The 20,650-nt window shown below is 40.2% G+C and overlaps 1 protein-coding gene across 3 annotated transcripts in view; it reads left to right on the forward strand.

Annotated features, from left to right (window-relative positions):
- The window catches only part of RBM6 (RNA binding motif protein 6), a 107,359-nt gene that overhangs the window by 47,150 nt on the left and 39,559 nt on the right, over positions 1 to 20,650 (forward strand). For 2 of the 3 annotated variants that reach the window (XM_027098732.1, XM_027098731.1), the window contains exon 6: positions 554 to 627. The exons of the other annotated variant lie outside the window; for it this stretch is intronic. Coding sequence is in view for 1 of the 2 variants with exons in the window: in XM_027098731.1 (XP_026954532.1) it covers positions 554 to 627 (74 nt within the window). In the remaining variant the exon portion in view is untranslated. The remainder of the gene's footprint in view (positions 1 to 553; positions 628 to 20,650) is intronic. 3 annotated transcript variants of the gene reach the window in all.

Genomic DNA, 20,650 nt, shown 5'->3' on the forward strand with positions numbered 1-20,650 from the left:
CCTGATATGGTCTGTCCCCTGCCAACCAGAAGCTTCCTGTGGTATATAGTTGCCTCAGTCTGTCAGCACTTCTGTCTTTGAAGGTGGTTTCTGCTTGATAAGTGGTGACTATTAGTATAGCTTTGAGATAATTGCTTCTCCTTCTTCTCTCGGTATACATTTTTTTTTCCAGATACTTTCCTGTTCTTGTTGACCTTGTTTTTCCAGAAGACTCAGCCTGTGGTTAAAATGTTTCGGGTCCCCCTTTGAACTTTCTGTGGGATTACCCAATTCTGGGGCACCCTCACCAGATCAACAGTGCTAAAGAGGGCAAAGAATCTTCTTGGTTAATAGAAAAGGCCATTTTGGAATGACTTTCTAAGTCCAGAAACATCCAGACTTTCCTTCAGTACTTTTTTCTGTTTGGGGTAGCAGCTTTGCCTAGTACAGGGGAGGGGGGGGGCTATGGGGAGGGCTTGTGTTTAAGGGGTTCAGAAACAGGGGATTTAAGTGTGTCTTTTGTGTTTTCAAGGCACTAACACCACTCCCGTCTGTATTTAAATGCTGTCCCCAGGTTACGACTATGGCTATGTCTGCGTGGAGTTTTCACTCTTGGAAGATGCCATCGGATGCATGGAGGCCAACCAGGTTGCTTTATACTTCGGTCAAATGATGCTGGAAGGATATATTTTTTATGTATGGGGAGGGAGGGCTTCAAATGATTAAACTTTGGAAAGGCACCAGAAATATGTATTTGGAGCATACCACATTCCAACCAGGAGAAACTTTAAAAGAAGCTGGGAAGGTTTCTCTAGAAGAGTTAATGGGCACAGAGTGTATTTTAAAAAATAGCATTCAGTTGTAGTTGCACCATATTCCAAGGACAGTAGATGGAAAAAAATGACAGGTCTGGAGTGCTTCCCTTTGGGATGTGACTGAGCTTGGGATCCAGATGCAAAGAATGATCCTTGCCTGTCTGTGATCTGAAGGAACTTCCTGGCACAGGAATTCTAGGTCAGTACTTAACACCCAGACCTAGGGTGAAGACCACTGATGGCAACTCCTGTGGCACTCAGGTCCTGCCTGCAAGTGCTACTTTTGGAAGAGGGCCAATGGGGAGAAGAGAGTTAGTTGTTGATTGTTGGGGTCTTTTGCATTCATCATTGTTCTTTGCAAATTGGGGTTTCGTACTCAAGTTCTTAGCTGCATATAGTCAGAGCTGGTGAATCTGAATCTGTATTTACCTTATGTTTTAAACACCTAGATGTATTTAGCTTGCCACCTAGAACTGTCATCTGGGTCTTTAATTGAACGCTGCCTGGTAGTTTTGGGAGGAATTATGAAATGGATAGAATCCTTGTCATCGTGTTTCCTTGGGGAAAGTTGTTTTCTCTGTGGTGTGTTAGTTCCTCCATCTGTAAAGTGGGAGAAAGAAGCTTAGTGATACAGTTTGATTTTTATGTACCCACTGCCTGTGCTTAACATTGTGATTGCGATGCACCCAGAATCTTAAAAGAAGGTTCTGCCAGAGAAGAGTAGTATTGCATGAGAACTGTTTCTCTTTCATAGCCGAATGCCCTTTCATCAGCTTTGTTCCATTCAGCATGGCTCATCACACTTAACTTTTTCCCTTCTTTGACCATGTTCCCCCTTTATGGCAATGGAGATGACATGCTCTAAATCCTCTGGGATCAAGAAGTAATTAGAGGAAACTTGATGTATCCATTCCTATTGTTAGTAGTATAAATACTGTTAGATCCTCAGAAAATGACTGCAATAGGACTATATCCCCTTCACAGAGTTCTCGTTGCCTGATTTGTTCAGTGTCCATCATTGAGTCAGTCATTTAACAGATACTAATTATGTGTCAGAAAATGCTATCTGCCAATATTTGGAGAGAGGAATAAAAGTCCTAGTCTGTATGCTTATGGTTGATTCCATTCTAGCAATCTGTCCTAATTTGAGAACATTCATTTAATTCATAAGCATCTTGTCTTTATCAGTGAGTAATCTTTAAATCCTTTGACACTGTACTAAAGAATATTGTGAGCGGTAGAAACATAAATGGGGAGCCATGGCAGATGCCATTTCTTTAGTATCATTCTCCCAACTGTGTGTTTCTCCTAGAGGGATGTTGCTTTTTATCAGAGCTATATAATCTTAAAAATAACCATATTGTGTCTTAACTGCCTCTTCCTTCTATCCCCCAAAAAATCCTATCTAAAGTATCCAGCCTCCTAAAGAGTAATGTCAAATAGAACTAGGGCAGCCTTCTTTAAAAATAAGGATTATCATAATGCTGGATTTCTGTTAGAGGTACATCTAGAAAAATGTTCATTTACACAAGCAGTGTCAAGGGGGTGTGGCCTATAGACATATCTCCCCCCACCCTTCCCACCCATTCTTTGAACACTCTCCCAGATCCCTCATGAATGACCTTTGCCCAGTGAATGGGACACCAGAATAAAGCAGGAGCAAGGCCAGAATTTTTCTAGATGTGAAATAGAATGTCTTGACGGGTAACCATGCTCTTGCATATGTCACTCTGTGCAGGAGAGCAAATAAGAGACAGCCTCTGTCTTCTAGGACTTTATAATCTCATACTAAGAAAGGTGACAGAGATTATGTGGTACTCATGGATTCCATAGAGTGTTCTCTCAGATAAACTCCAAATTCTGTCCGATAACATTTTCAGTATTCACTGGAGTTATTTCTTTTTCGTTATTTTTTTGTTTTTTTTGCGGGACGCAGGCCTCTCACTGCTGTGGCCTCTTCCCATTGCGGAGCACAGGCTCCGGATGCGCAGGCTCAGCGGCCATGGCTTACGGGCCCAGCCACTCCGCGGCATGTGGGATCTTCCCGAACCGGGTCACGAACCCGTGTCCCCTGCATCGGCAGGCGGACTCTCAACCACTGCGCCACCAGGGAAGCCCTGGAGTTATTTCTTAATAAGATATCACCATATCCTTATTCAGTCAACCCGATTTCCTAGATTTTTATTCTTCCCCTAGCCATGGGACAGAGGTCACACTGCTAACACTGCCATGCAATAGAATCCTCTCGCTGAACTGCATAGACTTCATGACCCAGTCAGTATTCTTCTAACAACCTTTACCACAGCTCAGATGTATACAAATCATTCTGATGAGAAAAATTTTGAGAATGGAATATTCAGGGGGATTTTTGTAATTAGGTAGTATAGCATAGAAAAGAGGAGTGTAGGTTCTATAGTCAGATGTTACTTCCTAGCTGGGTTGTCTCTGGCAAATTTCTTAACCTCCCTTGGCCTCAGTTCCCTCTGTTACCAGTACCTCATGGGACCCTGGAGTGGATTAAACGAGATCATGCGTTCACGAGTGCCTGCTGTGTACTAGGCACCTTTCTGGATGCTGGAGATGCTGCAGTAAACGAGACAGATTATATAACTTCTGTTTTAGTGATAGAAGTCAGAGCATAAGCAAGTAGACAAATTTAAAATAATATATGATAATGCTAAGTGCTATAAAGATAATGAAGCAGGGTATTGAGAGAATGCATATGAGGGCAGTTTTAGATGAGGTGGTTAGGGAAACTTCTTGAGGAATAACATAGAATTTGAGTAGTGACTCTTGGTGCATAATGTATACAGGACACTTAGCATAGCATCTGATACCTAGTAAGCATTTGAAATTAGACAGTCGTCTCCTCCTCCTCCTCTTCTTCTTCTTCATGTCAAGTAATTTCCAATCATAATTCTGGGAAAAAAAATTTTATATCTGGATTTTCCTTAAGGAAATGGATGTGGATCAAGCTCCCAATAACACAGCAGTTTAAAATCTTATGAGAGACATAAGAATGTGAGGGACGAAGTCCTTACTCCTTGGAGTAAGGTGCAAGTGTTTGTGGAAGATGTCTATTCATCCATTCTCCTTCCGTCCAACTTTTACTTATAGACAAAATTAGTATGAATTCTGAGTCACCATCTACAGGGCACCTTTGAGTAGTCTGTGTATATGCTTCTGAGGAGGGTTCTATGAAATGCTTTGGGTTGAGATTTTTATAACTCTTCACTATCCTGACTCTTGATGTGAAATGTCTTTTATTTATCATTGACTGATACTTATAAGTCTGGGGAAGGGGATAAAGGAGGCTTCTGTCAGCTTCGTTTGTCAGATACTGTGGGGTATGTGTGCATAATGAGGTTGTTCAGGATGATAACTAAGGCCCCTCTAGCCCTTTCCCAGTGCCTTAATGGAGACATCAAACTAGTAGGATGCTCTGCAGCAGTACTGAGGATGGTGTCCAAGGGGACTCATCAGGGCATCACTTAGCCAGCAGCTGTCTGTCTGGGAAAGTAATTTCCTACAGAGGTCTGTCAGCTCATACCTTCACCATCTCTGTCTAGGAGAAGTATAAAGCCAGCAAACACTGTGAGATGCAGAACCTTTTATTCTATCCCTTCCTGGGAAAGGTATTTCTAGCAGTGTCATATACCCTTGGCTTTCTTTATTGTCCAAGTCCCTGAGGATTGAGAGTGACTATTATCTCCTTTCTCTTTGTGTGCCATTGCACTGGGACTTGGGGAGAGGAGTAAGAGGCATTGTGTTAGAATATCTCTCAATGGTTGCCCAGTTGTGCTAGTTCTCTCAAACCGTTGTCATTTGGTCTGCAGCATTTTATTTTCTCAAATTTGCAGGTATGATGTTTGTTGCCTATTTCTGTTTGACCAAATAGTCACTAAAGTGCCCTTATAAAAGGGCTCTGGGAGAATAATTCATTTCTCTGCAGTTTTTACTCAACCTTATTAGCATCAGTGACCTTCTTTACTAAGGATGACTTGGCTACATGACAGAATCAGCCTGACTTTATAAAGTGCAAGGGAAAAGGATGCTGTTATCACCTAACATGAAAATTCCTTCAGACACTGGCTTTTTCTAGTATGTGGAATGAAGACTGTAGAATACATGAAGTTTTATGAAATAGTGTTTTTTTGTGTCAACAAACTTAAGAGAGTTTGAGTTTTTGAAGATACCAGGACGGCCAGGGTATTTCTGAAGGTATGTGAAGGAAGCCAAATCTTAAATAGGATCCGTCCTTGTGATTAAAATGAGATGAATAGGGAACGCTTATGTTTTGGGGGATGGGAAAGACTTTGTTGAGGCCATGATGGAAAAAATGAGCTGAGACTCAGTTTGTTGGAATCTTATTTAAGTTGTTAGCAATATTGTATGAAACATTTCAGTACTTGAATTGTGTGCTTTCCAGGTAACAAAAAAAAATAATCTTTATAAATACCTGCAAGGCTTGTGGCGTTGCCTAAACCTGCAAGGCTTGTGGCGTTGCCTAAACCCTCACCCTAAAACTACTTCACTGAAGAGAATGTGGCATCCTGGCCAGAGCTCAGCTGTATAACTTGTGGCTTGAGTCATGCCATTCTTTCTGGAAATCTCAATTTCAGTACCCTCTCTTGAGTGCCCTCAGTAGAGGTATTGGTGGGAAACAGAAAGGAAAATGAATTCTAAAATGTGTGTAAATCAACAATTGAAGATTCTCACTCACCAGAGAGTTGGGGAATTCTGGAGAATTAAAAATGATTTTAAGGGGGACTTCCCTTGTGTCGCAGTGGTTGAGACTGAGCTCCCAATGCTGGGGGCCCAGGTTCAATACTGGGTCAGGGAACTAGATCCCACATGCATGCTGCAACTAAGAGTTTGCATGCCACAACTAAGGAGCCCGCCTGCTGCAACTAAGACCCGGCACAACCAACCAAATAAATAAATAAATAAAATATTTTTTAAAAATGATTGTAAGGATTGATGATCTGATTATGCAGTTTGGTTACCTGTCCAGTGATTGAGTCTTGGCTGGGCACCAGCCAATATATCATAGTAGTTAAATATATGGACTCTGATCTCCATCCAACTAGCTCAGTAGGTAAATACGTGGACTCTGGAGGCAGACTGCTCAGGGTTGCTTCTCAGCTCTGTAACTTGGGCAAGTGGCATAACATAACATCTCTGTGTCTCAATGTCCTCTCATACTTCTAGGGATTAAATGAGTTAATGCATGTAAGGTGATTCGAACTGGGCCTGGCACGCAGTGAACATTGAGTGTTTATTTGTTATTAGCACACAACTTCTTATCTGACTGGACAAGAAAGTCCTAAATTATAGCAGCTCCAGTTTTGGCTTCATGGAGTATATGGTTAAAAAGAGGATTTGGTGGCAGTGTCCAGGGGATTATTTTTACATCAACAATACTTCTTATTTAGCCTGCTGATTGGGACTGATTATCAGGTCTTTCTAGGTGTTTCTCCTGCCTCAGTGATCAAATCTTAAATTTTCTCAAGAGGAAGTGCAAGAGACATACCACATGTGGGGCATGGAGTATGGTTAGACCACACTGGGAATCTAGCCTGTGACCTTAAAACCCTAAACTCTGGTAACTAGCCACTGGCGTTGCCTATCTCAGATTTTTTCCAATAATTGTAAAAGGTACTCTAAATTGGAGTCAGTTTAGTTTTCTTGAATTTGAAAAGTAAATATTTATCATTTGGCAGTTTTAAGGGAAATTTCCAATGTGTCTCCTATAATGAGATTTATGATTATTTTTGTTACACATGGTTCATTTCTGTGGTTGGAAGAAATTTAGTTCCTAATTTGTTCTGAATTGGGCATGTGCCTGTATATTTTAACCTTGTGCTTTGTTGTTGCCATATTTCTTTCAGCTTGTATTTTTTTTAAAATTAATTAATTTATTTATTTATTTTTGGCTGCGTTGGGTCTTCGTTGCTGCACGTGGGCTTTCTTTAGTTGCAGCGAGCCGGGGCTACTCTTCGTTGTGGTGCGCGGGCTTCTCATCGTGGTGGCTTCTCTTGTTGCGGAGCACGGGCTCTAGGCATGCATGCTTCAGCAGTTGCAGCACTCGGGCTCAGTAGTTGTGGCTTGCGAGCTCTAGAGCGCAGGCTCAGTAGTTGTGGTGCACGGATTTAGTTGCTCTGCGACATGTGCGATCTTCCAAGACCAGGGCTCGAACCCGTGTCCTCTGCATTGGCAGGTGGATTCTTAACGAGTGCACCACCAGGGAGGCCCCCAGCTTGTATTTTTAGTTAATGTTTGACTTTTTATAAAAATTGGGATTGTGCAAAGTGCTAATTTTGGAACTTGATTACAGACAGTTATTGAAAAAAAACAAGCAGAATTTGTATAATTCTAACTAACTAGTACAGGGGTTATACAAAGGCACAGTTCCCTTTGTGGTCTTGGTTATAGCTTTGGTTTATGACTTTGTATACCTCCAGACAGTATAGTGTTAAGAGCACAGACAGGTTTAAGATTCCAGCTTCATCAGTTCCTAGCTCTTGTAACTTCTGAAGCTCAGTTTCCTCATCTATAAAATGGAGGGATAATCACAGTACCTACCTCAGAGCAGTTGTGAGATTAAAGTATGTAATGTATGTGAAGTGCTTGGTATGGCAGCTAGCATATGGTATATACTCAGTAGTACAGGGTGATTCTATAACACTGGACTCTACTTGGTTGCCTTCCTTTTTCTTGGCTGCTTATATACCTCTTGGGACGCAGAGATGCCTGAAAAGTGGAGGCAGTGCTTTGGGTGTCAGCTAGATCTTTTGACAGCCAGTTCTGTGTTGCTGCACAGTGTCTCTCCCATGAAACTTGGGGTGTCTGGACTGAAAGTGAAAGAGGCTGGGTAGCACCTGTCTTGACAGTGTCTGAGGGATGAGTGCACAGGCATCCAGGCATGTGAGGGCAGACGATCATGGCCATACCAGCACTCATATGGTGGAGAGCCTTGTTTCTGAATCTAGCATTGCTGGTAGTTTTGTCACAGAATTCACTTAGGCCACAGGTGGCATTGAATGTTTATTGGGTGTCTTCTCCATTCAAGTTGAACTTGGAGGTTATCATGTGTCTTTGTGTCTCCGTTCTCCACAGGGCTAATTGTTCAGATATTGTCATTCCGCCCTCTAGCTCATTTGTATGTGAGCTAGATACATAAATATGTGTCTATGTAATATGTATTATATATAATATGTACATATTTCTTGTTAAGAGTATTGATGGTATGACTTTGATAATCATGGATAAGCTTATCTAGATTAATAATTATCTTTGGGACTTCCCTGGTGGCTCAGTGGTTAAGAATCCTCCTGCCAATGCAGGGGAAAATGAGTTCAAGCCCTGATCCGGGAAGATCCCACATGCCATGGAGCAACTAAGCCCGTGCGCCACAGCTACTGAGCCTGCACTCTAGAGCCCGCGAGCCACAACTACCAAGCCCACGTGCCACAGCTACTGAAGCCCGTGCGCCTAGAGTCTGTGCTCCGCAACAAGAGAAGCAACCGCAATGAGAAGCTGGCACCACAACGAAGGATAGCCCCTGCTCGCCACAGCTAGAGAAAGCCCATGCGCGGCAAAGAACACCCGATGCAGCCAAAAATAAATAAATAAATGTATTAAAAAATAATTATCTTTAATCTCTCATGGTGAGATTTAGTAATGCTGATGTTGTATACTAATGATACATATTTTACCAAAATCTATGACCAAGTGAAATTTGTATTTAATCTGTATGAACACCATTTCCAAAGGAAAATATAAAGAGAAAAAGAGGTCTATCACAGAAAGTAGATAATTGGTTACCAGGTTCTTATAGAGAGGGGGAAAGCAAGAAGGAATAGTGAGTGACTGCTAATGGGTAATAGGGGCTCTTTCTGAGGTGGTAAAAATGTTCTAGTATTAGTTGGTGGTGATGGTTGACCAACCTTGTGAATATACTAAAACCCACTGAATTGTACAAAGTACCAAAGAAGAGTGAATTTTATGGTATGCGAACTATATCTCAAGTTTTAAAGTCTTTAAACTTAGCATGGAATTTAGTTCAGGATCCCAGCCTGACAGGAATGAATCCGGGTCTAAAATAAAATACAGATTCACTTACAGAAAAAAAGGTGGTATGTCAGTTTGTCTGGAAGCTAGAGATTTAAAGCTTTGATCGTAAAATGTCTGAAGAATTTTTTTGTTAATGGTATCTACATGCCACAGAAGAACATTTAAACTAAATGTCTGAAAGGTGATGGATGGAATTGGTAACAAGCCACATCTGAAGTGGCCACGTAGCTTGTGCACAGTAGTTGCTCAACACAGTAGTTGCACAGTAGTTGCTCAGTAGTGCACAGTAGTTGCTCAGTACAGAGTGGGCTTTCTGTTTTAGTATACACACAGTTAGAAATAAAGGAAAGGGGAATTCCCTGGCCGTCTAGTGGTTAGGACTCAGCGATTTCACTGCTGAGGACCTGGGTTCGATCCCTGGTCGGGGAACTAAGATCCCACAAGCCTCGCGGCACAGCCCAAGAAAAGAAAAAAAAGAAGGAAAAAAAGAAAGAAAGGAAAGGACTATTTTGAAGTATTGATAGATTTGAAATGAAAGTGCTGCTGGGAAATCCTTGGGCTTTTTTTTTTTTTTTTTACAGAGACAACATTCCTGTAACCGAATGCTTTGTAGGTACCAACATGGATCTTTCCTGGTTTCCTGGAATTGTTAACCAAAGCTCAAAACTGGAATGTGGGTAGAGAAGAACAAATCACTGCTGAGGGAGTTTCCCTCCCTGTATCTTTCTCAGAGGCTTCTTTTCGGCAGGTTTTTTTTTTTTTTTTAATTCTTTTTTTGGGGGGAGGCTGCGTTGGGTCTTCGTTGCTGCGCGAGTGGGGCTACTCTTTGTTGCGGTGCGCTGGCTTCTCTTTGCGGTGGCTTCTCTTGTTACAGAGCACAGACTCTTAAGAGTGAGGGCTTCAGTAGTTGTGGCATGTGGGCTCTAGAGCGCAGGCTCAGTAGTTCTGGCGCATGGGCTTATTAGTTGCTCCACGGTATGTGGGACCTTCCCAGACCAGGGATCGAACCCATGTCCTCTGCATTGACAGGCAGATTCTCAACCACTGTGACACCAGGGAAGTCCCTTTTCAGCAGTATTGACACTGTAGCTGTCATCTTTGACCTCTAGTACCAGAGGGTCACAGAGGTTCTTTTTTTTTAAAGAAAAAAATTATTACGATAATTTAAGTATCATAAAATTCACCCATTTTAAGTATATAATTCAGTGATTTTTAGTAAATTTACCAAGTCGTGCAACCATAAAGTGATTTCAGACTTAAAAGTTGTAAAAACAGTACAAAGACTTTCTATGTGCTTTGCACACACAGTCCCCAAATGTTAACATTTTACCACATATGGGTTTTTTTGGGTTTTTTTTAATTTGTTTATTTTAAAACATGAAACCCAAGCTGAATAGAAACCACAGAAATTACATTGACGAGATTTTTAGTATTTGCCAAGAAAAATAAAGCCCCCAGAGAAATAAAAATCAAACCCCAAACCCAGTTAAAAAAACCCAGAAACACAGCGGCAGCACATATAGCCATGGGCCTACGGAAGCTGGAGAATGCCAAGCGATTCAGGCCTCAGTTCCTCGCTCAGGATGCTAAATCACTTTGTGGAGGGATGCAAGGACCAGGAGAGAAACCCGGGAGGGGGAGTCTTAACAAATGCAGAGATTTTTGAATGATCCCTTCTCTTGAAGAGGCATCATTTAACTTGTCTTCCCATCACACCTCCTCCCTTGGTGGTTTGAGGTACTCTTTGGTTGGGGAAAGTAAGTAAATTTCTGGTGGGTTGAGTGGATGCTTTGGAAAGTGATGAGGGCTTAAGCTATCTTGTCAGCGCTCCCAAGAGGGTTGGTCCCCTGCTGGGCAGAGCTGAGGTTGGGGGTTGGGGTTGGAGGATGGGAAATAGGACCAGATTCAAATCTCCCACTCCTGCACACTGTAAGGTTTTTGTGGGGCTTAAAAAAAAACCCAACAAATGTTTTCCCCCGTGAGAGACCTGGCATTTGGATGCCTGATACACAAAGAAGGACTTGTGTGCTAGCTAGCATTAGACCAAGAAGCAACAGCAGCCAGGGGAAAGGCAAAGCAAGCTTACATCCATTGGCCTGATGTTTTTTTGTAATACAGTGGTTCTTAACAGTGGGGAGAGGGCGGGGGGAAGGCAGTTTGGATATCCTTTTCTCCCCTCCCCAGCCACTGGACATTTGGCAATATCCAGAGACATTTTCGGTTGTCACTACTGGCACTAGTGAGTAGAGCCCAGGGATGCTGCTAAACATCCTACAACACACAGGACAGCCCCCGTAGTGAATTATCTGGCCCAAAATTTAAACAGTGCCAAGTTTGAGAAACCCTGGTATAAGGGGACGGGAGTTATGGTTAGCCATAGAGAGGATGACCCAACTTGCCATGGGTTGACTTTTTTTTTTTTTTTTTTGCGGTACGCGGGCCTTTCACTGCCGTGGCCTCTCCCGCTGCGGAGCACAGGCTCCGGACGCACAGGTCCAGCGGCCATGGCTTACGGGCCCAGCCACTCCGCGGCACGCGGGATCCTCCCAGACCGGGGCACGAACCCGTGTCCCCCGCATCGGCAGGCGGGCTCTCAACCACTGCACCACCAGGGAAGCCCCATGGGTTGACTTTTTTTTTTTTTTTTTTTGGGGGTTGACTTTTAATGAATCACCTTTCTCTTTACCTTCCTCCTGGTCCTAACAGAATGGGGAGTGGTGGGTGGGGTTAAGAGTGTAGTGATAGAGTGCAGACATGGCTCCTGCCCACCTTCCAGACTGCCAGTCACAAGCCTAGCCTGTGCCCTTGGGGTAGGAGCTTCAGAATGAGACCTACTTGATATATTGCCCAGAATAAGTTCTTTAAAGAACCAAAGGGTTTTATGGGGTTTTTTTTTTTTTTTTTGGTTTTTGGTTTTGGCCATGCTGCGCACCTTGCAGGGTCTTAGTTCCCCTACCAGGGATTGAACCTGGGCTTGGCAGTGAAAGCTCCAACTCCTAACCACTAGGCCACCAGAGAACTCCCCCCCAAAGGTGATTTTTAGAATCAGTCTGAGAAATGACTAAGATATTCTGTTATCCAGCAGACATACCAGCTGGATATGGGGCTTGAGGGTCAGCAGATCACACACATTTGATAGCAGTTGCTAGAAAAACAAGTTGAGAATTCCCTAAACAGATTGTATTTCACTTGTCAGTTTTCCAGGGAGTATTTAAAATATGGGTGCTGATTTTCATAGCCCTTGGTTATAGTGTATCAAATATTGGAAGCCAAATGAATATCTTTTCATTTGGCTTTATTTTGGAAGAAGGTTTCACAGAGCCTTATAACTGGAGCCAGCATGTTGAACTAGTTATAGAGACTCAACTCAAAGTAAAAGATGCATATATTTTATCTTAATATAATAGCATTTTACTGTAAATGGGACATACCCTCCTGTGCAAAACTGGTTGGTCTGTCTGGAATCATGTTGGATATATCAGAAATAACTCATTTTAACTTTTGTTAACATGGTGAATACTGAGCTCTTCTATGTGTAAGACCTTGGACTAAGTAGTATACATTTATTAATGAAAAAATGGACATGTCTCCTTATGGTCTAGTGGGGTGACACTGTTTAAAATTTTTTAATTTTTAAAACTTTTCATTTTGAAATAATCTCAGTCTTTCAAGGGGGTACAAAGTAGTGGAAAGAATACCAATACTCTTCAACATTTCATAATCATTAAGTTAACATAGATATAATATTATCTAATATACATAACTTTTCAGATTTTGCCAGTTGTCCGCTAATGTCGTTTCTCTGGTTTAGTATGCAAGCCAGGATCATATGTTGCATTGAGTTGTGATATCTCCTTTTATTCTCTGTGACACTCCTCAGTTTTTCTTTGTCTTTGATGGCCTCGACACTTTAGAAAAGTACTGGCAGTTATTTTGTAGGACATTTCTCTGTTTGGATTTGTCTGTTTCCTTGTGATTAAATTCAGGTTATGCATTTTTTGGCAAGAATACCCCAGGAGTGATGTGTGTCTTTCCTTATATATCATCAGGTAGCACATGGTTTTGTCCTATTACTAGTGATATTAAGTTAGACCACTTGGTTAAGGTGGTGTTTGTCAGGTTTTACCACTGTAAAGTTACTATTTTAGGTATAATTAACTTACTATTATAAGTTATAATTAATTAATTATAAATTATAATTATTATAATTAATAAGTATTTTGTGGGGGCATACTTTGAGATTATAAATATCCTATTTCTCAGCATGCCTTTTTCACTTAATAATTTTAGCATCCATTGATAGCTTTTGCACATAAAGTTACTACTGTGGGTTTTTGTCTAAGGGCAATTTTCTATTTCCATCATTTCTTACACATTTGTTAGAATTCTACTATAAGGTTGAAGCATCCCATCTCCCTTATTTTATGTAGTGAATAGAACTAAAAAATACGGTGTATACACACATATGCATTTTTATATCTATCTGTGTATATATATTAAAAACCATGATTTCATGATGTTATAAATTCCAATTCTAATCCAATATCACAGTGTTCATTCTAGCTTTACCTCATTCCTTATTTGTAATTCTTTTTGCTAATAGTAAAAATCCTGGCTTTCATTATCCACAATATGTTTACTTATTTGCTCAATCCCAGAGTATACATAAAGTAGTTTCAGATTGTTAATTCATCCCCCTGTGAAAAACTAGAATCCAGTATTTGGGTACAGTTCTTTTTGTCTTTAGCCTGAGAGTATATAGTCAAAATACTGTTTCCCAAAGTTAGTTAGGGTGGTTCTTCACCACCTCACCCACTCTTCTATGTGGTTGTTACTCATTTTACTGTAGAAAAAGTAGAAAGCACGGGTTAAGAGAAAAGGGTTAGTATCTCCAGTGATCTCTATATTGCTTTTTATTTATTTATTTTTGGCTGCATTGGGTCTTCGTTGCTGCACGCAGGCTTTCTTTAGTTGCGGCGAGTAGGGGCCACTTTTCGTTGCGGTTTGCAGGCTTCTTATTGTGGTGGCTTCTCTTGTTGGGGAGCACGGGCTCTAGGCACGCAGGCTCAGTAGTTGTGGCGCATGGGCTTAGTTGCTCTGCGGCATGTGGGATCTTCCTGGACCAGGGCTCGAACCTGTGTCCCCTGCATTGGCAGGCGGATTCTTAACCACTGTGCCACTAGGGGAGCCCTATATTGCTTTTTTTAAAAAAATAAATTAATGGACTTTTTCTTTTCTCCTTTTAGATAGACTTTGTTTTTTAGAGCAGTTTTAGGCTCGCAAAAAAATTGAGCATCCCACCTCCAACACCACACCCAGAGCCTTCTTCACCATCCACTGTGTACACTTATTACAATCAGTGAAACAACATTGATACATCATTGTCAACTCAAAGTCCATAGTTTACATGAGGGTTCACTCTTGGTGTTGTAGATTTGTGAGTTTGGACAAATTGATAATGACATATATCAACCATTATAGTACATGCAGAGTTGTTTCATTGCCCTAAAAATCCTCTGTGCTTTACCTGTTCATCCTTTCCTCAATGGTTGCTGGATTGCAAACCCCTAGCAACCATTTTCTTTTTACTGTCTCCATAGTTTGTTCCAGAATCTCATGTAGTTGGAATCATACAATATGTAGCTTTTTACAGATTGGTTTCTTTCACATAGTAATATGCACTTGCTAGTAATTGTCTTCTTTCACTTAGTAATATGGATTTAAGTTTCCTCCATGTCTTTTTGTGTTTTGATAGCTCCTTTTTTTTTTGAAGCTCTGAATAATACTTTATTGTCTGAATGTACCACAATTTGTTTATTCATTCACCTAAAGGGCAACTTAGTTGCTTCTGAGTTTTGGCAGTTATGAATAAAGCTGCTATAGGATACATCCATACGTAGGGTTTTGTATGGGCATAAGTTTCCATTTATTTGGGTAATACTAAGGAGTGCAGTTCCTGGATTTCACGGTAAGAGTATGTTTAGTTTTGTAAGAAACTGCCAAACTGTCTTCCAGAGTAGCTGTAGCATTTTGCATTCCCACCAGCAGTGAATGAGAATTCCTGTTGCTCCACATCCTCACCAGCATTTGATGTCAGTATTCAGGACATTCTAATAGCTATGTAATGGTGTCTCATTTTAATTTGTACTTCCCTGTTGACATAGAATGTGAGCATCTTTTCATAAGCTTATTTGCCAGCTCTAGGGTTCTGCCCCACCCCTCTCCACCCGCATTGTTCTTTAGCAAGTAGAAGAGGTTCCCATCTATTCTAGTTTGCTGAGAGTTTTTATCATGAATGGCTGTTGGATTTTGTAAATGCTTTTTCTGCTTCTATTGATATGACCTTGTAATTCTTTTCTTTTTTTTTAGCCTGTTGATGTGATGGATTATATTAATTGATTTTTCAAAGTTGAACCAACCTTGCATTGCATACCTGGAATAAATTCCAGTTGTTTATGGCATATAATTCTTTGCATACATTGTTGGATTTGCTTTGCTAATACTTTGTTGAGGAGTTTTACATCTACCCTCATGGGAGATATTGGTTTTTTTCTTGTAATATCTTTGTCTGGTTTTAGTATTAGGGTGATGTCTGCCTCATAGAATGAGTTAGAAAATGTGTCCTCTACTTCTGTCTTCTGGAAGAGACTGTAGAAAATTAGTATAAATTCCTTAAATGTTTGGTAGCCTTCATCAGTGAACTCATCGGGGCCTGGTGCTTTCAGTTTTGGAAGATTATTATTGATCCAATTTCATTAGTAGATATAGACCTATACAGATTGTCTTTTTCTTCTTGTGTGAGTTTTAACAGGTTGTGTTTTTCTAAGAATTGCTCCTATTCACCAGGGTTATCAAATTTGTGGGCATGGAGTTGTTCATAATATTCCTTTGTTATCCTTTTATTGTCAATGAAATCAGTACTGATGGCCCCTATTTCATTTTTGCTATTAGTAATTTGTATCTTTCTTTTTTTTAGTTAGCCTGGTTAGGTGTTTATCCATTTTATTGATATTTTTAAAAACCTAACTTTTAGTTTCATTGATATTTCTCTATGAATTCTCTGTTTTCAGTATAATTGATTTCTGTGCTTATTTTTATCATTTCTTTTGCTCTTTTTGGATTTAACTTGCTCTTCTTTTTATAGTTTTCTAAGGTGGAGGTTTAGATCTTCATTTTTTCTATTATGTGCATTCAGTGCTATAAATTTCCTTCTGAGCACTGCTTTCCCTGCATCCCACAAATTTCAACAAGTTGTGTTTTCAGCTTCATTTAGTTTCAAATTTTAAAAAAAAGTTCTCTTGAGAGATTTCTTCTTTGATCCATGTGTTATTTAGAAATGTGTTGTTTAATCTCCAGGTATTTGGAGATTTTACAGCTATCTTTCTGTTATTGATTTCTAGTTTTATTATGTTGTGGTCTGAGAACATACATTTATAATTTCTATTTTAAATGTGATAAGGTGTGTTTTTTGGCCCAGAATGTTGTCTGTGTTAGTGAATGTTCCATCTAAGCTTGAGAAGAATGTGTATTCTTCTATTTTTGGATGAAATAGTCTATAAACATTGAATAGATTATTGCTGTTATTTTGATGTGTACCCTTTCAAATTTTCCTATGTACATATCATCCATAACCTTTGTATTTACAAAGTAGGATAATCTTGTACACGTGATTTTATAACCTTTTCTTTTCAAGTATTGTGGGCATATTTCCTTGTCATTAAATACATTTTTATCATACCACTTTTAATGGCTCTGTAATGCTCCATAGTATAGATTACCATGATTTAACGAGTTCTTCATTTGATATTTTGAGATTATTTCTTTATTTTATTAAAGAATGCTATGATGAATCTCCTTGCAGCTAAATAGCCATACATCCTTAATTACTTCTTTAAGTTAATTCCTCCAGGTAGACTTACCAGATTAAGAGGTAAGCATATTTTATGACTTAATAAATATAGTCAAATTGCCATCCAGAAATTTCCTGACTTATTTTTTACCAACAGTGTTTGAGAGTACCTGTCTTCCCTGCATCCCAATGGGTGCCAAGTGTTAATAACAAAATATTTTTATTGAGTGGTGGTACATGGATGTGTGTTATTGTGTTCTCTAACTTGCTGTATGTTTGAAATATTTCATAATTTTTAAAAAAAATGTTGCCCGTGTAGCAAAGAAGGGAGTGATTTAATCTTCTGTCTTAGGTTATTAGTGAAATAGAATGTTTTTACATTTGATTACTAGTTATTTGTATTTCTTTTGTAAATTGTTGGTTCCTGATGAATATTCAGCTAAAAGTGAAAAAAAGAAGACATCTTAGTTACCCTGTCTAGTCTTAAGGGATATCTATTAGACTTTTTGAAATGTTGAAATTAGGTATATTACCTGAATATGACATGGGGTTTCTCAAAACTTTATCCCTCAGAAAAGAGAATCCTTTTTTTTTTTTCAAGCAGGCAAAGAAATTTAACACAGTTTTGGTGATTATTCCAGGGTTATAATCTCAAAAATAAAAAGTTGGATAACATGTTTAATAAAACAAGTATTCAAATTCACTTACAGGACCATTGAAAGAATTGACTATTGTAGTTTCATGCCAAAAAATACTCGGGCTTACGATAAACTTCCCCACAATAACATTATTCACAGATTCAAAATGTGGTATATCTTCTTAAAATTTATTTTATTGAAGTTTAATTGATTTACAATGTTGTGTTAATTTCTGCTGTACAGCAAAGTGATTCCATTATACATATATATACATTCTTTTTCATATTCTTTTCCATTATGGTTTATCACAGGATATTGAATAGAGTTCCCTGTGCTATAAAGTAGGACCTTGTCGTTTATCCATTCTATATACAATAGTTTGCATCTGCTAATCCCAAACTCCCAATCCGTCCCTCCCCCACCCCTCTTCCCCCTTGTCAACCACAAGTCTGTTCTCTATGTCTGTGAGTCGGTTTCTGTTTCTTTCTCTCTCTTTTTTTTTAATTTGGTTGTGCTGGGTCTTAGTTACGGCAGGCGGGCTCCTTAGTTGTGGCATGCGAACTATTAGTTGCAGCATGCATGCAGGATCTAGTTCCCCAACCAGGGATCGAACCTGGGCCCCCTGCATTGGGAGCACAGAGTCTTACCCACTGGACCACCAGGGAAGTCTCCCAACATGTTTTGATTGAAGTGAAGACTTGCTACATAAAGCATTTATTAGCATTATCAGCAGCTCCAAACAGCATGATCTGTATGTCTTGGGCTTCGGTTGTACAAATGGTTCCCTTTTTAGAGCACATCATTTTAATTGCCATCAAATTTGCTTAAGATATACCACATTTTGTGGGCAGAAGACCTAAATAGACATTTCTCCAAAAAAGACATACAGATGGCTAACAGGCACATGAAAAGATGCTCAACATCACTAATTATTAGAGAAATGAAAATCAAAACTACAATGAGGTACTACCTCACACTGGTCAGAATGGCCATCATTAAAAAATCTACAAATAACAAATGCTGGAGAGGGTGTGGAGAAAAGGGAACCCTCCTACACAGTTGGTGGGAACGTAAATTGGTGTAGCCACTGTGGAAAACAGTATACAGGTTCCTCAGAACCTAGAGTTGTTATATGATCCAGTAATCCTACACCCGGGCATATATCTGGATAAAACTATAATTCAAAAAGATACATGCACCGCTATGTTCATAGCACTGTTCACAATAGTCAAGACATGGAAACAACCTAAATAAGTGTCCATTGACAGAAGAATGGGTAAAGAAGTTGTGGTACATATATATAATGAAATACTACTCAGCCATAAAAAAGAATGAAATAATGCCATTTGCAGCTACATGGATGGACCTAGAGATTATCATACTAAGTCAGAATCTAAAATATGACACAAATGAACTTTTTTTTTTTTTTTTTTGTGGTATGCGGGCCTCTCACTGTTGTGGCCTCTCCCGTTGCGGAGCACAGGCTCCCGACGCGCAGGCTCAATGGCCATGGCTCACGGGCCTAGCCGCTCTGCGGCATCTGGGATCTTCCCAAACCGGGGCATGAACCCGTGTCCCCTGCATCGGCAGGCAGACTCTCAACCACTGCGCCACCAGGGAAGCCCAAATGAACTTATTTTTGAAACAGAAACCGACTCACAGACGTAGAGGAAACTTGTGGTTTCCAAGGGGGAAGGGGAGTGGGAGAGGGAGGGATGGACTGAGAGTTTGGGATTAGCAAATGCAAACTATTACGTATAGAATGGATAAACAACAAGGTCCTACTGTATAGCACAGGGAACTCAGTATTCAATATCCTTGATAAATCATAATGTCAAAGAATATGAAAAAGAATGTATATATATGTATAATGGAATCACTTTGCTGTACAGCAGAAATTAACACAGCATTGTAAATCAACTAAACTTCAATAAAATAAATTTTTAAAAAATGATGTGTTTGGACTTCCCTGGTGGTGCAGTGGTTAAGAATCCGCCTGCCAATGCAGGGGATATGGGTTCAAGCCCTGGTCTGGGAAGATCCCACATGCCATGGAGCAGCTAAGCCTGTGCACAACTACTGAGCCTGCGCTCTAGAGCCCACGAGCCACAACTACTTAGCCTGTGTGCCACAACTACTGAAACCCATGTGCCTAGAGCCCTGCTCCACAACAAAAAGAAGCCACCGCGATGAGAAGCCCATGCACTGCATCGAAGAGTAGCCCCCACTTGCCACGACTAGAGAATGCCAGCATGCAACAACGAAGACCCAACGCAGCCATAAATAAATGAATGAATGATGTGCTCTAGAGAACTGCTAGATGACCTAAAATGGCTCTGTTGGTGATTAAAAATGCAGCATGTAAAAAGCTTGAATAAAATAGAAGTGTACAAATGGAAGGGGTACTGTCTCTAAATCATTATTTCTTCTCTCTCTTCTTTGCTTTTTGAAGTATCACGTACTTACAGTAAAGAGCAGAGATCATAAGCATACTATTCAGTGAATTGTCACAAGTTGAATACACCTGTTGTCTTAGTTTGGGTGCTATAACAAAATATCATAGACTGGTTACAGTACTTAAATAGTAGAAATTTGTCACAGTTTTGGAGACTGAAAAGTCCAAGATCATGGTGCCAGCCAGTATGTTTCCCTGTGGGGGCCCTCTTCCTGGTTTGCAGATTGCTGCCTTGTTGTGTATCCTCACATGGTAGAGCGAAAGATTCTCTCTTGTTTGTCTCTTAGAGTACTAATCTCATTCATGAAGGCTCTACCCTCATGACCTAATTACATCCTACCTCCAGGTACCATCACATTGGGGATTAGGGCTTCAACATATGATTTGGGGTAGGGGGGTGGACACAAACGTTCTGTCCAAGGACCTATGTAACTGCAGCCCAGGTTAATAAACAGGATGCTGCTCCATGTGAAGAAGCCTCTCCTGGTCATTAATCTTTCTCCCCTTCCCAGAGGTAGTCACTGTCCTAAGTTGTCATTCTGTAGAGTCCTTTGACTTGCTTTTGATCCTTATGTATATGGAATCACACATGATGTGTTCTTCTACCTGACTTTTATACTGAGTATTGTTTTTAAAATTCATTTTGTGTTTAAGTGGGATGTGTTCATTTTCATTGTTGTACGGTCTTCCAGTATAAGAACATACCACAGGGATTTCCCTGGCAGTCCAGTGGTTAAGAATCCCCCTTCGAATGCAGGGGACACGGTTTCAACCTCTGGTCAGGGAACTAAGATCCCACATGCCACAGGGCAACTAAGCTCATGTGCCACAACTACTG

The sequence above is a fragment of the Aethalodelphis obliquidens genome, unplaced genomic scaffold (genome assembly GCF_003676395.1).
Source record: "Aethalodelphis obliquidens isolate GAN/ISIS:26980383/991018 unplaced genomic scaffold, ASM367639v1 scaffold125, whole genome shotgun sequence".
Taxonomy (NCBI): Eukaryota; Metazoa; Chordata; class Mammalia; order Artiodactyla; family Delphinidae; genus Aethalodelphis; species Aethalodelphis obliquidens.